Source organism: Rhinolophus sinicus, chromosome 17, assembly GCF_057876585.1.
Source record: "Rhinolophus sinicus isolate RSI-liver-muscle chromosome 17, RSI-T2T, whole genome shotgun sequence".
Lineage (NCBI taxonomy): Eukaryota > Metazoa > Chordata > Mammalia > Chiroptera > Rhinolophidae > Rhinolophus > Rhinolophus sinicus.
Genome location: NC_142517.1, coordinates 196,530,270 through 196,542,640, shown reverse-complemented (window position 1 = coordinate 196,542,640; position 12,371 = coordinate 196,530,270). Strand labels below are relative to the sequence as shown.

Genomic DNA, 12,371 nt, shown 5'->3' with positions numbered 1-12,371 from the left:
CCATTGAGATGACTTGGATGGAGAGGGGTGAGGGGTGCCACTGAGTGTGATGGAGGGAGGTTGTCAGGTAGAGGATCGGGGTAGGCAGGGATCTGCTTGTCTGTCTATATCTGCCTCCATTCGCCCCTGTCTCCTGATGTCTCTAGCTGTCTGCCAGTTGCTGTCACTATCTTTGTCTTTCTGTGTCATCTTGGTTCCTAAGATTGGGGGCTTTAACCCAGCTCCTCTCTTTCTGTGCCTCCCGCACCCAGCCACCCTCTGGATCCAATTCTGGGGCAGACCAGTCAGTGGGTTTCCCAGGATGGGGAAGGGGCTGTGTGGGAGTGGGTGGGGCTGGGAGGAATTGTAATTGCATTAGCTAGTTCTGATGCAATTGGGCTTCCCATATTGGGGCCTCCCCTTTCCTCCCTGCCACCTCCCCTCCTCCTTCTTCCTCTTCTCCACTCTCCATTCATCTCACTCCCTCTCCCAGTCCCATCAGAATCAATTAGACAGTCCCTGCTTTAATCTCATTGCAGGAGCCTGGGCTCAGACCCAGCGGCCCAGCTCCCAGGTCTGCAGTCTCCATGCTGGGCCCTGCAGCAAATACCCTAGGGGCAGAGAGATGGCCAGGCTGACCTCAGGGCCCCTGTTCTTACTTTTCCATCCCCAGATGCTTGGCCTGCCCTGGGAGGAAACCCAGGCCTCAGGCTCCCCAGTGGATCAATACCCACCATCATTCCGGGTCTGTCCCTCCCCCTCCCCCTCCCCCACCCACCGTTTATCATGTCAGCTGCTGGGTGGTGATGGAAATCATTTGGAAAGGGGCCCAGAGGACCCGGGATTTTCAGACTGCAGAATAGAGAGGGGTGGGGGTGGGAATGGGATGGGGCTTGAATAGTGAGCTGCCAGTGTCTGAAGGCATTTATTGTGCAGGAGAGAGTGACTAAGGTCTCCTTCCCAGGCAAGACAAGGGGAAATGGTCTGGAATTTGAAAGTGGGGATGGAGGCTAGGTATCAAGAGGAACTTCCTGCTTGTCGAGGGTCAGAGACCTGGGTTAGTGGTGGTGAAGGAGAGAAAGAGAACTTACGGACTGACCTTGGGACGTCTGTAAGAGGAGAAGCATTTCCTGCACTTCTTCTCCGCTTCTTCTCTTCAATTCCTCCTCTCCTCCTCCCTCTGCAATGTTATGCTACGGAAAAGCAATGGACCAGGAATGGGGGGCTTCGATCTAGTGCTGGCACTGCCACTTTCTAGCTGTGTGACCCCTGGCAAGTTACTTTACCTCTCTTGGCCTCAGCATCCTCAGGTGTGAATTATGTATGTGTTGGGGTGTGGGGCAGAGAAAAGCATTTGGTCTCTTTCAAGTCTAGTTGGGACCGATACTGGATATCTGGGAGCTATTTCAGAATAGGGAAATGGAGCCCCTCCTCAGGGGCAGGTGGAATAGAGACGCATAGAGACAAAAATGACATTCTCACTGGTCTGTAATCCAGGGCTGGGGGAGGGACCCAGTGGATTTGGAAGCAGGAATGGCCTTCCTTCCTTCCTTCCTTCCTTCCTTCCTTCCTCCCTCCCTCCCTCCCTCCCTCCCTCCCTCCCTCCCTCCCTCCCTCCCTCCCTCTCTCTCTCTCTCTCTCTCTCTCTCTCTCTCTCTCTCTCTTTTATTTACATAACCAACCAGCCAATCTACCAAGTAACTCATGTTTATCAGTCACGTGCCAAGCACTGCTGAGTGCCGGGGGTGTGAAACAGTGAAGGGCAGACCAAGTCCTCTGGGAGTGGCGAGGCAGTGAAAAGGTGAGCAATCTATCAACAAGAGACAGTGTTAAGTGCTATGAAGAAGTGCGCATGCTGATGTCACACGGAGTTTGGGGGCTGGAGGTCAAGGCAGGATTTTAATGGCGGGGTCAGAGAGGTGGGAACCTAGGAGGTGACATTGGAACCCGTATGAGATGGGACCCCAGCTCTGCAGCGACCCCTATTCTGTTGCATGGAGAGAGAACTTGGGGGCCTTGTGTGAGTTCTGGACTTTGTATATGGTTAGGCAGTTTAACGCTGAGTGCGCTGGTCAATTCCGTCCCTGATGGAGGTGCTGAGGCCTTGGGGAACCTAGCCTGGGGGGTGAGACCCAAGTGAGAGCCCCCTGGGGGCCTCAGGTGGAATCGCTGTGGCTGGGAGGTGGTGAAACTAACTCCGGTTGTGAGAAAGCTCCTGGAAAGCTGGTCTGCTGGAGCTGTCTCCATCTGATGGAGGAGAAAGGCTGGGAGGTCCCTGGGGAGTGGCCTCTGTGCATCTCTCTCTGGGTGTGAAAGCGAGACCCGGAGCCTCTGATCAGATGCCCAAGCCATTCTCCCCTAACAGGAGCTGCCTTTGTCCCCCCGCAGACAAAACCAGCCGAGGGCATGGTGGCCCTGGGGGCCTGGGACAGAAGAGGCTCTGTACCTACCCTGAGTTGAGTGGGCCGTCCTCCTGTGGCCTGTCCCCTGGGGGCTGGCGGCTGTGACCTGCCCTCTTATTTTCCTGACACCTTCACTGGCTGCCTCTGGGAAGTTTCCTGTTCTTCTCCTGTTTCTCCGGGGAAAAGAGGGCCCTCCGGGCCCTGACCCAGGGAAAACTTGGGGAGAAGCCCAGAGCAGACCCCTCTCTGTGAGCGTGGGCTCCATCCCACCTGGCTCTATACTCTGGAATCTCCTCCTGGCCTGCACTCAGAATCTGGGTCTCCGGGCTTCCTGAACAAGAGTGGAGTGTGGAGAAGAAATTCTTCCCCCTTTAAGCCCTGGCCAGAGCCACAGCACAGCCCACTTCCAGTCTGGACTTTGGCTGAGGAGAGGAGGCAGAGGGAGAAAGAGCTGGCTTTCAGGGTGTGGCAGAGCTGGGAGACAGTCCTGGGGTCCGAGGGAGCCTAGACAGGGCAGGAGGACAAAGAGTCCCCTGAGGATCGGTTAACCCTTCAAGAATGGTGGCCAGCTTTTCTAAAGCTTCACTGGGGAGGAAGAGATGAGGCGGTGGGGGCTATTGTCGGGTACCCACATGGGAGCCGGCGAGTGGCTGGGGTCTGATATGAGACTCATTTGATGGACCAGACCCTGCCTGGGCTGTCCTGGTCCCTCATTCGCTCCAGGCTTTGTCCTCTAATATGTGGTCCCCTGTGTCTGAGCATTCGAGTCTGGTTAATTTTATGGAGCCTTGGATCTCTGTCCCTGGGCTTGGGGGCTCGAAGGAGAGATGGGAGGGAGGGGAGACTTCTAGAGCACGTGCCAGGGCCGGATATAGTTTCTGGTGCTTTGAGCATTCTGAGCCAGAAAGGGATTGAGAGTGAGAGGTGATCTTTTGGGGTTGGACCCTTCCCAACCCCCACAAAACATAGGAGTTTGGGTGAAAGAGGAAGCAAAGGGGTCCTTGCTAAAACCTCCCAGGAGATTGTGGGGATCCTCAGGGTTCACAGAGGACCTGTGATTTCCCCTGGGACACCAAACTCCCAAGGACACACGTCTGTGTCCTGGGCAGCGCTGTGCACGTGGGGCAGGATTACATTGCTCTTCAGGCGCTGAGACACCTAACATGACTCTATGTGGGGCACGGTGGGGCCAGAGGCTGGGAGGGGACAGCTGGGGAGTAGTTCCAGATGTCATGTCCCTGTCAGCTGCTGACTCTTCCCTTCTTCTCTGGAGGGCTTACGGACACCTTCAGCTGGGCAGTGGATAGAAATAAGGGACTCTCTGCCCTTCTGAACCCTTTTCATCAGCAGCTGCTTGTTGGAAAGGGCTGGATCTAACTATCCCTTCTTCTCTTTCTTCCCACTGTCCCTTCCTTCCTTCTGTGTTTGATGTGTACCTTTTGTGCTCAAAGTGCTGAGAAGGCTTTAAGAATCCTCTTAAGAAAATCATCTTGTCCTGTTCTCTTAGTTTAGGCAGTGGACACACTTCAACCAATTCTATCAGAAGAACTTTCCTCCTATTTGAAAAATTCAACAAGTGATTCCTTTCCATTAAACTGTTCTACTTGCCATAGAGTAAATCCCATTTCCTCAGTCTCACAGCTTATCCATTTCCTCTGGTGCCAGAGTGGGGAGGCTGAGGAGATGGTGGGCCCCCCAAAGAGAAGGAAGGACCCTTTGCCAGCCTGGAACAGTAGTGCCAGGTGCTTTGTTGGCGATCATGGGCATGGACAAAGGCAGGGCTAGCGATGGGCTCACTTCCAGGCTGGCAAACGGGGCCTTCCTCCTCTTTGGGGATGGGCTCACTTCAATAATCCACAATCCACAAGTTTAAGTAACGAGGATCTAGATTCTAGACTCTACTCCATTTACTTATTTGATGACCCCCCTCCCCTCCGTTTCATCCAAGAGCCTTCCTGGTGTGTGTGTGTGTGTGTGTGTGTGTGTGTGTGTGTGTGTGTGTGTCTGGTGGTCCCCCTTGTTTAGGGATTGTTAGGGGCTGAGTGAGGGCCCTAATATCTATCTTTCTTCTAGCTACACACTAGCAGGGATCTCTTCCTTCTCCTTCACGGTGTTCCTAACTAATCTCCCCCAAAGTGCTGTATCCCACGGCCTTGTGTCATGGTGGGAAGTTAAAGTGGGGCTGGGCCAAGGCCTGAGAAATCTGCTGGGGTCGGGGGGCCTGGGGCAGGGGTCAGCTAGCTGAGAAACTCCCAGGTCCTCTGGCTACATGCATGCTGTCTCTGTGTCCCCATCCCCCCCCAAGGAAAGGGCCAGGGAGACACATTGCCAGGAAAAATGGCCCTGACATGGTGCCCAGGGAAGCCCAGGCCCAGGAGTGCAGGCAGTGGGGGGCGTAGGGGAGGGGCTCCTGGCTGGCTGCTCTGTGGCCTGTTGCTGCGGAAGAGGCCCTGGCAGCTAGCTGTCCCGCCCCTTTTCTCTCTGGGCTTGGCTGGCTGGCTGCCCTCCCAGTTTCTCTGCAGCAACAGAACCAGGGGTAAAGCTCACGGCTGCCTCTCCACCTCTCCGTGTTCTGTCAGTGGGTCTCCTGCCTGTGTCTCTCTGCCTTTGTGTCTCTGTGTCTTTATTTCTCTCTCCTTCCCATCAGAATCCAGCACCTCTTCCCCTCCTCTCTCTTTTTCCCTCTCCTTAGTTCCAGGGTTGCACTATGGAGACTCCAAACAATATTCCTGTGAGGCCCAATGCTCTGTTCACATCATCTGAGCACATCGGAGGCAGAGAAGGGTTCGGGGCCACCTAGCTGACATGGAGCAGGACAGAAAGTAAAGATGGGAAGCACCTTGAACCAGAGCGGGAGGCTACACGTAGCTGGAGGTGACTTGTCCAGCTCTCAGCCATCTGAACTGGTTCAGCCTCTGAGGCAGGGCTCCTTCCAACCTGTGGGGGTATTGGGGATACTCCAAGTTCCCCCACTCCTGGAGGTGGCTGGAGAGAGCTTCAGGCAGAAGAGTAGGGGTGTGGCCAGGGTCAGGGCTTGGGGGTGAGTTGGGACAGCTGGCCAGGTTGTAGTCAGCGTCCCCATCTGCACGCCTGGGTCCATGGTCCTTTCTGCTGTAGTCCTGGAAGCTGGTGCCTTCCGTTTTAAGTTAATCACATTATGCTCTGGAGAGCAATATGGGAATTGAAGTGAGGTCTGGAGGGAATCCACACACGCACGCTCACACACTCACTGCAGCTTAGAGCACAATGCTGCCGCCACCGCTGTCCAGGCTCCCACGGCTGCTGCGTCCCCGCAGGTGGACGCCTGGCGCCTGGCACCGCCTCTGCCCTGTCCCGACCCGCCTCTCCTGCGCGCCTCCCCGAGCCTCCGAAGTTGTCGGGGTACCTGCACCTGCCCCCCACCCCGCCTGGGAAGCTGGCAGCCCAGAGGCTGTCACGCGGAGGGGAGGATAGTGGGAGCAGCAGAGGAAATCCCCGAGGGTGGAAGCACCTCCCGCAGCGGCTTCGGGAGAGATGGAGGCACGTCGGGGCCTTGTCGCGGGGCCCCTGCCGCTGTCCTCCCGCTAGAGGGGGCAGGACACGTTCGCTCCTGCGGGGCTGAGAATCCGGCACCCCCGGGGGCAGGGCTCTGGGCTTCCTCCTCACCCCAAGTCCCGATCCCAACTCCGCGCCCAGAGCAGCTGGTCTTCCCCAGCTCCCGGCGCTGGAGGCACCCACCCCGGGGGTCAGCATGACTCGGCTGAGCTGGTGCTTCTCCTGTGTGATCCGATGGGGCAAGTACCTCTTCTCTTGCCTCCTGCCCCTGCGCTTCTGCCTCCGCAGCCAGGTAAGCACCGTCAGCCTTACCTGGCACCTGCCCCACCCCTGCCCAATGGGCATTTCCCTCCCTCAGTCTTCTTAGCTTTTGATTTATCACCTTCTTACCCCCAGGGACGCACCATCCTGACTGTTATCAGTCTGGTTCTCATGAGAGTTTGGGGACTCCTGGGAGCCCCCGCCCATGCTGCACGGATGCACAAGGGGGGAGTGTCCGCCCTTCCAGCGCACAACCCCGGGTTTGGGTCAGAAGTCTGAAGGATAGTACCAGAATCTGTGGGAAGGCGGAGATTTTGTACAGGAAGAACGTTTCTGGGGGTTTTAAGCATCCTTCCCAAGTTTCTGTGGGAAGGGAGGGCGAGTTCCTGGAAATGTCTCTTTTTTCCCCTCTGAGCTCGGGGGACCCTGAGTTAAGGCTGGGTAGTAACAGACTGCGATGGAAATGGGGCCTAAAGGGCTGGTGCGCGTCAGGAGGGATTTCCTATCCATTCAGGAGGATGGACGGACCAGGGAACTGGATCCCGAGAAGATGGGGGCTGGGTTAGTGGGGGAGGAGGGGTCTGGTAGGATCTGCAGGGCTGGGGTTGGGGTTGCTCGGTGAGCATCTTTCTCCCTGGGAGCCTCAGAGAGAAGATCCTTGGCGGTGCCTTCAGGGTGTGTATGTAGGAAAGGGTGGGGAAAGGGCAGAGGTGCGCACATAGCTGGCCCAAAGAGTGGGGTGCTGGAAAAACTGCCTGCAACCTTAAATTCTCCCCTGAGGGACAAGGAGAACCCCTGACGGGAGCATGACCTCAAACCTCCAGAAGCCTCTGTGAGGGACTGGGGGGTCCTGTGATCGGAGCCTGGCTTTCTGATCCACTCTCCATTCCATTGGGGAACCAGAGGGGCCCCTGTGACAGGGGGGAGGGGACTCAGTACTCCTCTCTGGTTAACAGTGACAGAGGTAGAGTGAGCCTGCCTGGCTTTGAGTTTTGGCTCCATCACTTAACTAGCTGTGGATCTTGGGCAAGTTACTTCATCTGCCAGTACCTTAGTTTTCTCTGGTGTAGAATGGGGATTAAAAAAAACACAATCCAAAAAACAAAGAAAACCCTACCTACCGCATTGGGTTGCTATGAGGATTAAACATATTTAAAGTGTTTACCAAAGTGCCTACTCCATGGTCGGTGTTCAATAAAAATAAGAGATATTATCGTTGTTATTATTGTGTCTTCCAGTGAGGCTCATCCTCCTGATGGATCTTCAGGAGCCAGAGTTGGGGTAACGGGGAGGAAGGGATTTCTCCCAATATCCATTCTTCCCGTCATTTGGATAGGAAGGATCCTTCTACCCCATAGAAGCTTGTATGTTCAGTTCCTCCTCCCAGGTGCTGCCTCTGGGCCTCAGTTTCCCTGTCTGGCACTCCGCAGTGGGGAAAGGTGCCAGCAGGCTCCAGTCACCCAAGGTATGCTTGGAAATCTTCTAGCAAAATGCATCGTCCCCCAGGATTGGCTGGGAGGCAGCGCTGCTGCTGTGGACCGCAGGTCTGGAGCCCCATCCACATCCCAATGGGCTCTGAGTTCAGATTCTGCGGGGTCCAGGCTTTCAGAGTTGAGAAAAAGCAACCAGCAGCAAGAAATGACCAGCCAGGACCAGGTCAGTGGGACCCCCGGCCACGTAGCAATTCCCCCTCCTCATTTGCAGAGGTAGAGGGTGAGCTAACCTCATCCTTGCCCAGGATTTGAGCTGGGGGTTGGGGATGAGGGGCTGGATGAGCAGCTGCAGCTGCCTCCCTCCTGCCTTTAAGGGACTTGAGTCAGACAGGAAATTAGAGCTGGGGAAGAGATCAAGATCACTGAGTTGGGTTCTGGGAAGGATTTTATTAAAAATTGTTGGGATTGGGCCCAGACACTGTCCCCAGCCAGGGTGTTGGTGGAGAGGAGGTAGGGGAACGAAATAGGAATGATGCTCCTTCCTGTGTCAGCTGGGGAAACTGAGGCTCAGACAGGGCCTGGTTGGAGCCTCACCTTCCCTCTCAGGGAGCATCCAGATTTCTGGAATGCAAGCGGACCACCTCAGTCTCTTACTGGAGGGGTTGTGGGCATGGGAATAAGGGGCAGGACCTCCCCTACACATAGGGTGCCTTGGTGCACTTTAGGGTGCCCCTCATTCCAGACTTGGTGAGTGGAGTATGCACGGGACTTCAGTGTCCGCTCACCTCTTGGCTGATCCTTGTGCAGTGAACTTCCTGCGCAGCAGTGCATGGAGGCTCTGCTAGGCCTCCGGGACCCAAAGGCTGAGTGTGCATGGAGGTGGAGAACAGGGTGAGGTGACTAGGCTGACCTGAAAGGAGGCCCTATGAGCAGCGGGGGCCAGACCCTGTCCTCACCCGAATCCTGGGCCCCAGATCTTGCCAGAACTGCAGCTTTCCTCTTCTTGTTGGCTTTTCTAGAGTCACTAGGGAGCCAGTCTCATCCTGACCCATGTGGCAGCACTGTCCTTGGTGTCCCTCTGGATGTTTCTCCCCTGCTCTCATCCCCTGACTCAAGCCAGACCAGGGCCCAGGCAGCTGACTCCTTCCTGGAGCCGCAGTGCCAGTCCTTGGATAAGGTGTGGGGAGGATAGCTAACACATCGCCACAATATGGGACCATAAGTCCTAGTCCCTGGCTGGCTGTATTGTTACAGTCACTAGCAGAAAAATTCTTGATCCTTGCGAGATGTGGAATCAGATGCCCTGGACTCCATTCTCGCACATACTAGCTGTGTGACTCTGAGCAAGTAGCTGAACCTCTCTGTGCCTCAGCTTCTGCATCTGTGAAATGAGAGCTGGTAGGAGTCTGATATGCAATACCACAATCGAGTGCCTGGTTAGTTAATACTGATCTTTCCTGGGGCAGGGGGCAGAGCAGCAGAGTCTGAGGTGGACAAAAGGGTAGAGATCCAGTTGCTGAGCACTTTGGTGTCAGATTCCTGTGTCCCATGCTGTTGGGAGAGGATTCCTAGAGCCAGCTCTAAACGCCCGTATTTGATGGGAGGCCCCTGGGATGAGCTGGGAGGAAGGCTTGGGTGTGTGTGGCCACAGAGAGGAAGGCAGGGCTGCAGGGTCGAAAGGAGAAAGCTGAGGGCATGACGCTGGGCCAGTCACTACTAGACAGCAGGTGCTTAGGAAAAAATCTAGAGCCACAAAGGAGCCAGTGGGTCTCATCTTTATCCATGCGGCAGCGCTAACTTTGGGGTCCATCTGAGTGTTCTCCCCTAAGCTTCATCCCACCCTCCCCAGCCAGACCTGGGCCTGGGCAGCTGACCCCTTCCTGGGACTTTGCTCCTGACCAGCTCTGTGACCTCAGGCAAGTCACACCCCTCCCTCTACTTCAGTCTTATCCTCTGTGAGACAAGGGCCTGGATAAGGTTAGCGGTACCCTAACGGCCGAATTCTCCTGGCAGATGTGTTTCATTTGGCTGGCAGAATGGTTTAAAAAATGAAAAAGCCAACATTTAAAACTTAGCATTTTTTTCCCTATTTTGTATAAGAGATTTTATATGATAATACAGATTTGGGGCTTCTCTTGGAAGATCAAAAGATCTGATGGCATGGGCTCTTCCCCCTGACGTCACAGTGGCTGCCCTTTAGCTGGGCCTGCCCTCTCCAGGTCCCCATGGGTCCCTTGCTTGCCCCTCTCATTTAACTTCCTTGGGGCCGCTGAAGGCTCTGACAGGACCCTGACGGTGACCTGTATCTGAGCCTGAAAGTCTTTCCAGCTCTGATTTTCTGTGACCTTTGGATTCTGTGACCAGGGGTGGCAGAGGAAAGGCTCAATACCACAATAGGGAATGGGCTGGACAACAAGAAGAAGTTTTGATGGGAAAGTGTCACAGGATGGGAAGAATGGACGGGCAGGTGCTAGGGCCTTGGCCTGGGAAATCTGTGGCGTTCCAGAAGTTGGAGCTGGAAGGGACCTTAGAGCCCAGCAGCTTGATCATCTTGCAGGTGAGGAAACTGAGGCCAGGAGAGGGGCTTATAAGGCCTGTCAGCTTCATTCCTGCCCTCACTCACATTTCCCTCTGCCTCAGCTCAACCGGCCTCCAGGTCAAGTGCCAGCCTCAGAACCCACAGTCCTGACTATTTCTATAGCTGCCTGCTGAGCCGGGGGTTGGAGGGTGGTGGGTGGAGAGCAAGAAGGGCTCTGCATGCAGAGGGGAGAGCGGAATTAGACACAAATCTGCTGTAGAAACGGCCAGGACAGTGGGAGAGCATGGCACAGGATGGTGGCAGGTTCTGAGGCTTTTGGGATCCCAGCCCAGAAATCCCAGCCAGCCCCCCTGCCTCTACCTGATGTCTGCTGCGTGTGAGACCCTGGTGCAGGCAGAGGATGGGGACCCCAGGATGAGCAATCCCATTCTGGCCTCTGAAGAGTCTGCAGCCTGAGAGACCTCAGAGGCAAGGGGGTGGCAGGAAGAGGTGGTGCTGAAGATGGGGTTATATTACAGGCATGCGCAAAGGTGTGCAAGCCAGGTATGCCCAAGGCCCTTTCAGGAGGACCAGAGTGGAAAGTTTGGGAGGGGAATAGATGGTAAGAGTAGGAAAATAAGTTAGGATCCATTGATTGATAGATTGATTCATTCCTTCTTCAAGTACATCTGGCACCTGTGAATGGTAGGGTCTGGGGATGTGAAACACAGGGCATGTCCTTGCCAAGGAACTCTCCCCATCTGTGGGTGGGGGAGGATGTATAACGGGTAACTAGTGTGAAGCAGGGTCATTACATAAGTGAGAGGCACCCGTGGCTGAAATAAACACTAGGGTCCTCTACTCCCATTTTCAGTCCCAACTGAGGGGACGAGGGAGTGAGCTGGCCTGGGGCTGTAGGGCCCCCATGGGCTGCGTGGAAGGCCAGACAAGTTGGTGTCACTGTGACTTGGTCTTCAGTCTTGTTTTCAATCATTTCTGGGAAGCTGTAAGGTGATTTCTCAGAACTGCCAAATAGCTGCAGGAGACACATCTTCCAGTGACACTAGCGGAAATAGGCTGGAGGGGTAGGCCGTGGGAGATGGTGGTGTGGACACTGGGATGGCAGGGCTTGGCAGGCTGAGCCCTCAAAGTTGTTGGGAGGCTAGCAGGGCTGGTGATGGTGGCTGGGGACGTGGGCTCAGGGGCTCTTAGAGAGGCCTCCTGAAAATCGCTCCTCCTTGCTTGCCCTGTGCTCCAGCCAGGGGAGGGAGGGAGGGTTTGTGAGAGTGTCTGCCTATGGACATCCCCAGTGGGGGCTGCAGGGTCAGCTACACAGGGAACATCGGTCCATTTCAGTGTTGGCTAAACGGTCAGTAGAGCCTCTGCAGACTTGGGAGGGCATACTGAGGGACATTATGATTTTGGCGGGGGATGCAGGGCAGAACCTGTTTAGCCCCATAGCTCCGCAGAAGGACTTGGAGAGATGTAAGTGTGAGAAGATACCCTGATTTCTCACCCTATCTCCTTTATCAGAACCAAGCCTCTTCTCTCAGGCACCTGCTCCAGGAAGGTCCAGAATGAGGCACCTGGCTTCCGTTCCTCCTGATTTCTCAGCCACCCAGCAATAGTGTCCGTCCCTTGTTCGGTGCACTAACCACAGTTTGCAGCCTTTTCCCAGATGAAGTGTGAATGTTTTTCTCTCACTCTGGGGCTTCCCAGGTAGATATCTTGGCTGGACTGTGGGCTTGGAGCCAGCACACCTGGCTGGGCAGGTCCAGCTGAGGGGAGAGGCAGGTTGTAGAGATTGAACCCTGGGGTTACACTGTGTGTGGTGCTGGCAGAGAGTGACGAGGGCATGCTCCTGGGTGAGTGGGGGAGAGGCAGGATATATGTAACCCTTTGTACATGTGTCCCAGGGCACGTACAGAACACTCATGTGTGTGCGTAGTAGCTCAAACAAGAGGACTTTCTTGCCAAGTTACTCAATCTAAGAAAATGGTCTCAGAGTGCCTACCCTGGGTGGGGCCCTGTCCTGGGCATTGTGTGTGTTTATGTGAGTTGCACCGTGTCCTTGAATGTGTGTCTACCGAAGGGGGTGGGGCTGAATCCTCTTTCCTTCCCCTGGAAAGCTCCAAAAAGCAGAGCTGGTGATTCACCAGCTCCACCCACCCTCACTTGGTCCAGCCTGGCCAGAGCTCCAAGAGGGAAGTTTTGTGGAGAAATGTGTGTGGAGGGGATCAAGAA

The 12,371-nt window shown here is 55.3% G+C and overlaps 1 protein-coding gene across 18 annotated transcripts in view; it reads left to right on the top strand.

Moving 5' to 3' along the window:
• TNS1 (tensin 1) overlaps positions 1–12,371 on the top strand; it is a 222,684-nt gene that overhangs the window by 16,984 nt on the left and 193,329 nt on the right. For 2 of the 18 annotated variants that reach the window (XM_074313071.2, XM_074313000.2), the window contains exon 1: positions 6,097–6,207. The exons of the other annotated variants lie outside the window; for them this stretch is intronic. In XM_074313071.2, coding sequence (XP_074169172.1) covers positions 6,112–6,207 — 96 coding nt within the window. In that variant the 5' untranslated portion in view covers positions 6,097–6,111. Of the gene's footprint in view, positions 1–6,096; positions 6,208–12,371 lie in introns of those variants that run through there. 18 annotated transcript variants of the gene reach the window in all.